The 10,501-nt window shown below is 39.1% G+C and overlaps 1 protein-coding gene across 9 annotated transcripts; it reads left to right on the forward strand.

Annotated features, from left to right (window-relative positions):
• The first annotated feature begins 1,861 nt into the window (after nt 1–1,861).
• On the forward strand, nt 1,862–6,187 carry LOC122001461 (probable NOT transcription complex subunit VIP2). Of its 9 annotated transcripts, none has more exons than XM_042556215.1 (7): nt 2,987–3,294; nt 3,456–3,526; nt 3,641–3,722; nt 4,258–4,451; nt 4,950–5,008; nt 5,501–5,679; nt 5,774–5,919. In XM_042556215.1, the coding sequence occupies exons 1-6, from the start codon at nt 3,222–3,224 to the stop codon at nt 5,520–5,522; spliced, it is 501 nt and encodes a 166-aa protein (XP_042412149.1). In that variant the 5' UTR covers nt 2,987–3,221; the 3' UTR covers nt 5,523–5,679; nt 5,774–5,919. The 9 variants fall into 9 exon arrangements, with proteins under 9 accessions (XP_042412143.1, XP_042412147.1, XP_042412149.1 ...); XM_042556216.1 differs by having other exon boundaries at nt 2,989–3,294; nt 4,258–4,361; XM_042556210.1 differs by having other exon boundaries at nt 3,276–3,294; nt 4,258–4,365; nt 5,774–6,187.
• Nucleotides 6,188–10,501: the final 4,314 nt, after the last annotated feature.

Genomic DNA, 10,501 nt, shown 5'->3' on the forward strand with positions numbered 1-10,501 from the left:
GGGTACATAGAAAACTTATAGAGGTTGGGATTCCCGCTTGGCCAAGAGCTGGCCACTGTCCTGATCTTGCAATCCTTGCCGGATAGCTATAGTCAGTTCGTTCTAAACTACAATATGAACGAAATTGACAAGCCACTGCCCGAGCTGCTTAGCATGTTAAGAACTGCTGAGCTGAACCATAAGAAGGCAAAGCCCCACTCTGTTCTGATGGTTCAGAAACACAAGGGCAAGGGCAAGCCCAAAGGCAAGGGAAAGTCCCAAGCCAAGGGCAAAGGCAAGGCACTGAAGCCTAAAGGAGGGGTCGCCAAGAATGCTACCTGCTTCCACTTCGGTCAGACCGGGCACTGGAAGAGGAACTGCAAGGTGTACTTAGAAGATCTTAAGAAGAAGCGAAGTGAGACTTCCACTTCAGGTATATATGTTATAGAAGTCAATCTATCTATTTCTTCATCATGGGTATTAGATACCGGATGTGCATCTCACATTTGTACTAATGTGCAAGCGCTGAGAAATAGCAGGGCATTGGCGAAGGGCGAGGTGGACCTACGCGTAGGCAATGGAGCACGGGTTGCTGCTGTTGCTGTAGGGACTTATTTTCTATCTCTGTCCTCTGGGCTTGTATTAGAGTTTGATGATTGTTGTTATGTGCCTGCATTAATTAAGAACATAATTTCAGTTTCTTGTTTGGATAAGAAAGGTTTCTCTTTTATAATTAAGGACAAATGTTGTTCTATTTATTTAAAAGATATGTTCTATTGTAGTGCACCTCTGATGAACGGACTCTATATTCTAGATCTTGAAAGCCCTATCTATAACATAAATACCAAGAGGTTCAAGTCAAATGACATGAACCAAACCTATCTCTGGCACTGTCACTTAGGTCATATAAATGACAAGCGCTTATCCCAGCTCCATAAGGATGATTTGCTGGACTCATTTAATTTTGAATCTTATGAGACATGCGCGTCATGCCTACTAGGCAAGATGACCAAGACTCCCTTTAGTGGGCACAGTGAGAAAGCGACTTACTTGTTAGGTCTTATACATAGTGATATATGTAACCCTTTCAATGTCGCTGCTAGAGGCGGTTATAGGTACTTCATCATATTTACTGATGACTTCAGTAGATATGGTTATGTGTACTTGATGACACATAAGTCAGAATCCTTTGAAAAGTTCAAAGAATTCAAGAATGAAGTACAGAACCAGCTTGGCAAGAGTATTAAGATACTTCGATCAGATCGAGGTGGAGAATACCTTAGCCATGAGTTTCGTGACTACCTCGCTGAGTGTGGGATTATATCCCAACTCACTCCTCTTGGAACACCACAGTGGAATAGTGTATCCAAAAGGAGGAATCGTACCCTATTAAATATGGTACGATCTATGATGAGTCACACAGATCTTCCGACATACCTTTGGGGCTATTCTCTAGACACGATAGCTTTTATACTCAACCGAGTTCCATCCAAGGCTGTGATAAAGACACCATATAGGATATGGACTGGGAGAGATGCCCAGGTGTCTTTTATGAGGATTTGGGGTTGTGAAGTTTACGTTAGACGTCAAGTCTCAGACAAATCACTACAAGAAAATCCTTCATAGACATCGGTGGAACAACAACGGTTTTAAGCAAAAACCGATGTCTTTGAGTATTTTACACCGATTTTTCCAAAAACCGGTGTCTATGAGCACAGATTTTCGCTCATAGACATCGGGTTTTTAGGTGATGTCTATGAGTGCCTTTTTTTTCGTTAATAGACATCGATTTTAACATCGGTTTTTAAAACCCGGTGTCTATGAATCAAAATTTGAACAGACTTTCTTAGCGCGCTTTCTTTTGGCTTCTCCTCGCCCACCATAAATCTAAACCCTAATCCTCAGGCGCCTATCCCGCTCCTCAGGCGCTTTCTTTTGCCTCCCGCTCCTCAGACGCCGATCCCGGCTCCCCCCGCCAACTGCACTCCTCCCCAGCCCCCGGTGCCGTCCTGTAAATCGAGTCCCTCCCACTCTTCCGCGATGTACCCGTACTCGAGCGCCAGGCGCTCTTTCTCCGCAAACTCCGGATCTGCTCTGTGCTCTTCGACTTCTCCGACCCGGAGGAGGAGGACCCCTACCTCGACCCCACCTGGCCTCATCTCCAGCTCGTCTATGAGCTCCTTCTCCGCTACGTCGTGTCGTCCGACACCGATACCAAGGTCGCCAAGCGCTACATCGAGCACTCATTCGTGCTCCGCCTTCTCGACCTCTTTAACTCCGAAGACCTCTAAAGGAACGAAGATAACTCCTCCTCACCAGCTGCAGTCACCGGAGTTCTGTTGGAAAGACTATTGCTCTGTAAACATATCCTTTTTATTGTCTCTAGCTTGTTCGCATTTGTTTTGTGCATCGATTTGTGTGTTTTGGCTCTTTTCCGGAGCGCTGGGTTAGGTTTGAGGCCGATATCGCAAGTGTAGGCTGGATTTGTCTTGGTTCATCGATTGGGAGAGATGGTCGGAGGCGGAAGCAGGAGGGACGATGGGCCGCTGAAGATCAATAGCACTAACTTCTTCGCGGTGCTTGAGACTCTCAAGAAGAAGAAGAAGTCGGACAAAGAGTCGAAGAGCAAGGGGGTGTCCAAGAGCCAAGGGAAGGAGCAGGAGAAGCAAGTGTTTTGGGCCCTGGCGCCTCTACCGTGAGCTGCACGGAAGGACCAGCTGCTGAGGGAGCAGTGAAGATAAAACCCATTCTAGGTATGGCTTCTCAAATCTCATGCATCCGACTGTTTCATGTTGGTTAGCGGTTAAGGGACATAGACCTCTTAATCTGTAGTATCAGGTTCTCCAAAGCTTAGTTCTGCTGAAAATTGGAAGTTATTGTGATGCAATGTTTAGCTTCCTGCTACAAGTTGCCAGTCTTACAACGTTATGTTGTTGATCTTTCTTTGCAGTCTGCAAAATAAATTTTTCTTTAAAAAAAGAGAGGTTATTTGTAGTTCAAAAATAAGGCTCTTGTTTATATAATTGCGCTTTTAGTTCTGTGGAACATCTAAGATAATATGATTGAATGGAGATCTCTTCTCATAGAACGAGAATTATCAACTTCTGAAGATGTTTGTGTGTTTTAGTAAATATGTTAGTTGAAAATGTTCAAATTAAACAGATAGTCCTAATCATGTTTGTTGTACTTTGCAATGGCTGCTGTCTAGCATTAGCAGCCTACCTTATAATAGATTATCACTGATGATAAACATAAAACAACAGGTCAAAATAAATAGAGATAAGGAGAAATGTGGCTTCAAATGTTATATTTTAAGTAAGTAATGCCATGAGCTTATGTTTACCACAGTGCCTGCTCTTTGATGCAACTCTATAGACACTTTTCATCTTTCTGTTTGAACTTCAATGTATCATAAGGTCAACTTCAAAATTTAATGAAGTCCGACATGACTTATTAGTATCCAACATAGCGTTCAGACTTTTTCTATGCAGGTTATGCTTGCTCACTTAAGGATAGTGTCGTCTTTCAGATACAGCAATTGAATATGGTCAACCAAACATTGCAGCTTGATTTCATGCTAGATTGAAATTTTCTCTTATTCATTGTAACAATATACTTCAATGTTGTTTCCTATAACAATTATCTATCATGATCTTTGTAGGATTGTGAGCATCCTCTAGCCCCACGTCAAAAAAAGTATGTACGAGTTCGTTTTTATAGATCGGGTTGGCATATAAGACAAGGCAAGCAAGTTATATTGTTGAAATTTTTGTTACTACATTTTTTAGCATGTTTAGTACCTCTCGTACTAACTATTTTCTCGTCTTATTTAATGAAGGATTTTCTTTTTTGGCAAATTTGTTTAGCCTAAGACTTTGCTTAACTAGGTCTCGTCTTTGATGCACATTGTTAGAAGCCATCTCATTTACTCAATTAATGTCTCCAATTAAAAACTATCTTGGCTGGAATGATACTTTATTAAGTTTATACTGGACAACATTCGACACTCAGCAATCAGTTATTTCCAACTTCTGCTTGCGTTCTGAGTCTCTGTATTCAGCTGATGGTTTATTTGTTCAAGACTTCTTTTCATTGCCGAGAAAGACTATCCATTCTGTATGATTAGAGTATAAATAAGCAAAGATTAACATCTAATGTTACTTTCTACATCAAAGAGCAGAGCTCATGACCAAACATGTTTTTTTTTTTAAAAAAAATTATTTTATTTTTGGTGGCATCTTTGATCAAAGTCTTGATATGTGAAGCTTTCTGTTGCAGTTCCTGGTAGGGACGCCTGTGAAATAACAGTGGTTCATCAAGAAGATGCTGGCCTCAATGTTGAGATGGCAAAACTGACATTCGCCAAAGGAATATGGAGCTTTGTGAGTAAGACAAACAGTGCTTTGCGTGGTTATTCCTCTCATCCTAGTCGCTCAGTATTAGTCCTTGCTCTTCTTAGACTTATTAAGAAGGTAAGCATTATTAGCTGGTTAAGGGACATAGACCTCTTAATCTGTAGTATCAAGTTCTCCAAAGCTTAGTTCTGTTGAAAATTGGAAGTTATTGTGATGCAATGTTTAGCTTCCTGCTACAAGTTGCCAGTCTTACAACGTTCTGCTATTGATCTTTCTTTGTAGTCTGCAAAATAAATTTTTCTTTAAAAAAAGAGAGGTTATTTGTAGTTCAGAAATAAGGCTCTTGTTTATTTAATTGCGCTTTTAGTTCTGTGCAACATCTAAGATAATATGATTGAATGGAGATCTCTTCTCATAGAACGAGAATTATCAACTTCTGAAGATGTTTGTGTGTTTTAGTAAATATGTTAGCTGAAAATGTTCAAATTAAACAGATAGTCCTAATAAATTTGGATTCAGTCAATCCACTCGATTATAATATAATAAATTTGTATTATATGTAGTACTGGATAAACTTGATTATTCTATTGTAATGCAATATCTGATTCTGGACAGAATCATGAGGTGGATAGAGGAGGAAGAAACACTACAATATCTGATTCTGGACATGGACGGTAAGCCTTCTTTCTTGTTGAAAATAATTATTATCAGGTTCAGATGATATCAAATTAAGGAAAATAGTAAAATAAAAATAACCATTATTGTAAACTTGAAAATTTTTAGAATGTTTAAGAAAGTTATCTATGCTGTCAAACAAATTTGTAGAGCATGGTTTAAGAAATCACAAGGTTACTAAATTGATAATCAAATATTTATTGAGTACAACTTAACAAACTAAGCACCATCAATGTCTATGCTCCATTATGTTCTAGCTTGATGGAGAGAAGTAGAATAAATAGTTATAGACTTCAATATTCATCCCAAATTGTCTATCTGTTATTTTATGTATGGGATTTGTATCTGATGTAATTTTACTCTTGGTATTAATATAAACAGTGCCTTGGTTCCATCCTTCTGGTTAGACATTCCTACATAAACTTTATTAACATATTCATGTGAAATTTTGCTTGTATGTGGAATTTTGATTATGGTTTGTAAAAAAATAGGTGGTCTTCAAGGATTGCATAATATTCATGGAAGCTTCAACCTGTCAACTGTGCCTGGTTCGCTTGCATCTAGAGAGGCCGCAATGGGTGTTGTACCATCAGGTGGTGTTCAACAACCAGGAGGAAGCATTCCTAGTGGACGGTTCTCATCAAACAATCTTTTGGTTGCATTATCCCAGGTCTGGCATGAGTTTATTTCCACATTACTTCACTACATCATATGGTCCTTTGAATGTGTTTTATAGTATTGATTTTGGATTTTTTTTCATGCAGATGCCTCATGGCTCTGGTGTCACAAATAGAGGGGGTATTAATGTTGTTGGAAATCATGCTTTTAGTAGTAGTAATATTAATGGAGTCACTGGGTCAATAATTGGTATTTCCTCAAGTTCAGCTTATGGGAATTGTAGTTCTATTCCTGGTTTGGGAGTTTCTCTAGTATTGAGTAATGTAGGGCCAAGACTTACAAGCTCTGTAGGCAACATTGTTGGCAGTGGTAACATGGGAAGAAGCATCAGTTCTGGAGGATTATCTGTGCCCAGTTTAGCTTCACGGGTAAACTTAGCTACTATGCACAGAGCAAGAAGGATAATGTTGGCACCAGTAAGAAACATATTTGTGTACTATCTATTACCTTTTGATGTTGTAAGAAGAATAGTTATGTGTAATTTGTGGATACCAACTTGATGTACACAATATCTATTATCTTTTTATGTTATAAGAAGAATATTTATGCGTTGGTTATATGGATATTAACTTGGTGTGTTTAGATACATCGGTGCATTTTTATTTGTGATTTTATTAGTGAATTAATAATATTAACTTAATTTTATGATTTACTTGGTGATAATATTGGTTTTTCACTATTTCGGAAATTGGATTTGTGTCGTTAAACAATATTGATATTACATCGGTTTTTCACCGTTGCAAAACCGGTGTTATTAACTAATATTACATCGGTTGTATACCGCTGTCAAAACTGGTGTTATTAACATATAATATTACATCGGTTTTACACCCGATGTAGTTAAGTGATACTACATCGGTTTTAACCCGATGTCTAAAATGACAGACTTTTTACATCGCCTTCATAGACATCGGTCGAAAATGTAATAGACATCGGTGGAAAACCGATGTCTATGAAGGTTTTTGTTGTAGTGAATTAGGACCCAAATCTGACAAGTGCTACTTTATTGGATATCTTAAGGAAACTAAGGGATATTACTTCTACATTCCCAGTCAGCACAAGGTAGTTGTGGCAAAGACTGGGGTCTTCTAGAAAGGGACTTTGTTTCTAGAAAGACTAGTGGGAGCACGTTCGATCTTGAAGAAGTTCAAGATATGAACAATAGCACTGAAGCCTCGATGGAAGTTGAACTGGAACCACAAAGTGTTGTGGATGATGTTGTTCCACAAGGAGTTGAGGAACAACAACCAGTTCAAGTAGACATACCTCTTCGTAGGTCTGATAGGGTACGTCGTCAGCCTGAGAGATACTCATTTCTCTTGTTTGACCATGATGACGTTGTGCTCATAGAAGATGAGCCTATCACCTATCAGGAAGCTATGATGAGACCAGATTCCGAGAAATGGCTAGAGGCCATGAGATCCGAGATGGAATCCATGTACACCAACCAAGTATGGACTTTAGTTGATCCACTTGAAGGGGTAAAACCCATTGGGTGTAAGTGGGTCTTTAAGAGAAAGACTGACATGGATGGACTTATCTATAAGGGTCGCTTGGTAGCTAAAGGTTTCAAGCAGATTCATGGTATTGACTATGATGAAACCTTTTCTCCAGTAGCGATGTTTAAGTCCATTCGGATCATGCTTGCTATTGCAGCATGACTATGAGATATGACAGATGGATGTCAAAACTGCGTTTCGAATGAAAACCCGCTCGAGGATGTGTACATGACACAACCTGAGGGTTTTGTAGATCCACAGCATGCTAGCAGAGTATGCAAGGTGCATAAAGCAAGCTTCTCGGAGCTGGAATCTTCGATTCGATGATGCAATAAAACAGTTTGGTTTCATCAAGAACGAAGATGAGCCTTGTGTCTACAAGAAGGATGTAGGGGATATAGTTGTCTTCCTCATATTGTATGTGAATGACATACTACTCATTGGGAAGGACATCCTTTTGCTTCAGTCTGTCAAGACCTGGCTAGGGAGTTGCTTCTCAATGAAGGAATTTAGTGAGGCATCCCGCATTCTAGGGATACAGGTCTATAGAGATAGATCTAAGAGATTGCTTGGCCTAAGTCAGAGTACATATATTAACAAGGTACTCCTTCAGTTTGGCATGCAGAACTCCAAGAAGGGATTTCTGCCGATGTCACATGGCGTGAGTCTTTCGAAGACTCAAGGTCCCTCTTCTAGAGAGGAGAGAGACCGCATGGATCATATCCCTTATGCGTCAGCCATAGGATCTATCATGTACGCCATGCTATGTACTCGACCTGATGTCTCGTATGCTTTGAGCATGACGAGCAGATACCAGTCAGATCCAGGTGAAAGTCACTGGATAGCGGTTAAGAATATTCTTAAGTACTTAAGAAGAACTAAAGAATATTTCTTGATATATGGAGGCAATGATGAGCTAGCTGTAAAGGGTTACAGTGATGCTAGCTTCTTGACCGATCAGGATGATTATCGATCGCAGTCAGGGTTCGTGTTTTGCATCAATGGTGGTGCTGTGAGCTAGAAGAGTTCGAAGCAGGACACAGTCGCTGATTCTACGACAGAGGTAGAGTACATTGCTGCATCAGAGGCAGCAAAGGAGGCAGTTTGGATCCGCAAGTTCATCACTGAACTTGGGGTGGTTCCTAGTATCGCTGACCCTATTGAGCTCTATTATGACAATAATGGAGCTATAGCACAGGCTAAGGAACCTCGCTCACACCAGCGGACCAAACACATACTACGACGCTTCTATCTCATTCAAGATATTATCGAGAGAGGAGATGTAAAGATTTGTAGAGTACCTATAGAGGCTAACATCGCAGATCCCTTGACCAAGGCTTTGGCACAGAGGAAGCATGATGGTCACACTATGTCATTGGGGCTTAGAGCCTACACTGATTGGCACTAGTGCTAGTGGGAGATTGTTAGTTAGAGTCCTAGTGCCAATCATTTGATGATTGTATTATGGACTTGTTGTATCATATTCTTATATAAATAAATACATTTATTTTGGTTATTATACATACTTGTATTGGTGCCAAATAAACTAAGTATAATAGCGTCCTTGAGTAGAAGGTTCTCACCTATATCAATCGGTTAGTTGAACCGATAGTGAGATGATATAAGAAACACTACTCTTAATCATTCCTAGTCGAGTATTAACATTCAGGGACAATGTTAATGCAATAAGACTAGCATGTAGGTTTACTCGATGACTTGATCTCACAAGTCATGGATATAGAGATATCAAGTTGACACATGGATATGCATTGGAGAATGTATACTGAATGACCCGCCATGAGAAAGTCTCATGGATCGTTATATGAGTGTCATATACTTTCTCATGTGGCTATTAGTATGACTACTAGTCCTTGGACCTGAAGTCATCATGGATCCCTACATAAGGAGTTATGTACTTTGGTTTCGTCAAACGTCACCCGTAACTGGGTGAACTATAAAGGTGATTACTGGTATGTAATGAATTATGCAGAGGGATGTGTGTGATGTAGATGAGATCTATCCCTCCTATATGTAACACCCACTAAACTTTTAAGATAAATAAGAGAATGATGAATTTTGCCTTAGAAAAATAATAAGAAGTGAGTTGAAGCAAAAAGAAATAAAATGAAATAAAAAGAAGAGGAGGTCAAGGATTGAACCTTGAACCTCTTATATTATAATTTATAGAATTAATTAGTAGTAACCAATTGGGATAGAGAGAAGATATTGATAGCAAGGAAAGGGAATGCATGATAAAGATAGGAGTAAAGATCTAAGAAGAGAAAGCAAGAAAAGAGCAAGAGAAAGGCAACTTGCCTTCCTCCCTTTCTCTCTCTTTTCCCTCTCTTGCCGTGACATTAAATGGAGAATGAAGGGGATTCATTCCCCCTTGTTCTCATCATAAATGATGAGAATAAATTAGAAAATAAAATAAATAAAAGAAAATAGAAAATGAGTTAAAGGAGAAGGAAAGCAAAAACCAATTTTGCTACCTCTTCCCCCTTAATATAAAAAAAATGATGTAAAGGGAAAAGTCTATTTTTCTCTTATTTTCCCTCATCCTCCCTCTCCCTCACTGAACCCTCAGTCCCCTCTCCTCCATCTTCGGCCCAAGCCAAGGTTTTCTCCTAAGAAAGCCTAAGATACAAGGAGGACTTAGCAAGGGAATCAAGGGAAGGGAACTAGAAGAAGAGGCTACTTCTTCCATCACCACACCTTAGATCCACAAGCGAAAAGGAAGTAAGCTTCCCCTCACCTGTGGTACAAGGCGTTTTATGTGCTTTTCAGATTTTATGAGGATTAGAAAACCTAGAATAGAATTTAAGAAAAATTCGGCCAAAGAAGAGTTTTCAAATCTAGGAAGGTTTAAACAAGTCCTCATTTCATGATATTTTTCTATGCTATGTAGGAAGGTTTTCCTTCATGTTTTTATACCTATATGATGCTTGGTCAAAGGAGTACCTAACCCTAGAATTTCGGTCAAAAATATTTTAAAGAGGTTAGGGAAATCATTGTTTAACCAAACTAGTACAAGATTCCCTCCATGAATTACTAAGGGTCTTTTGTTGGTTTTTCTTGCTTGAAAGTTACTTGGAACCAAAAGAAATCCACTCATATGTTTTGGCCAAGAAAAGAGCTTAGGGTTAGGAAGACCTTTAAATTTAAGTAACCATGTTTATATGATAGAATATAGAGTTCTCTTAAAGAATTGCATGTTGAATATTGCTAGAAATTCATGAACTCTTCATTAAGATTTTCGGCCATGATAAGATGGATAGCTTAGAAAAGCTTAAACAAAATTTTAACATGCTCAAG

The sequence above is a fragment of the Zingiber officinale genome, chromosome 7A (genome assembly GCF_018446385.1).
Source record: "Zingiber officinale cultivar Zhangliang chromosome 7A, Zo_v1.1, whole genome shotgun sequence".
NCBI lineage: Eukaryota > Viridiplantae > Streptophyta > Magnoliopsida > Zingiberales > Zingiberaceae > Zingiber > Zingiber officinale.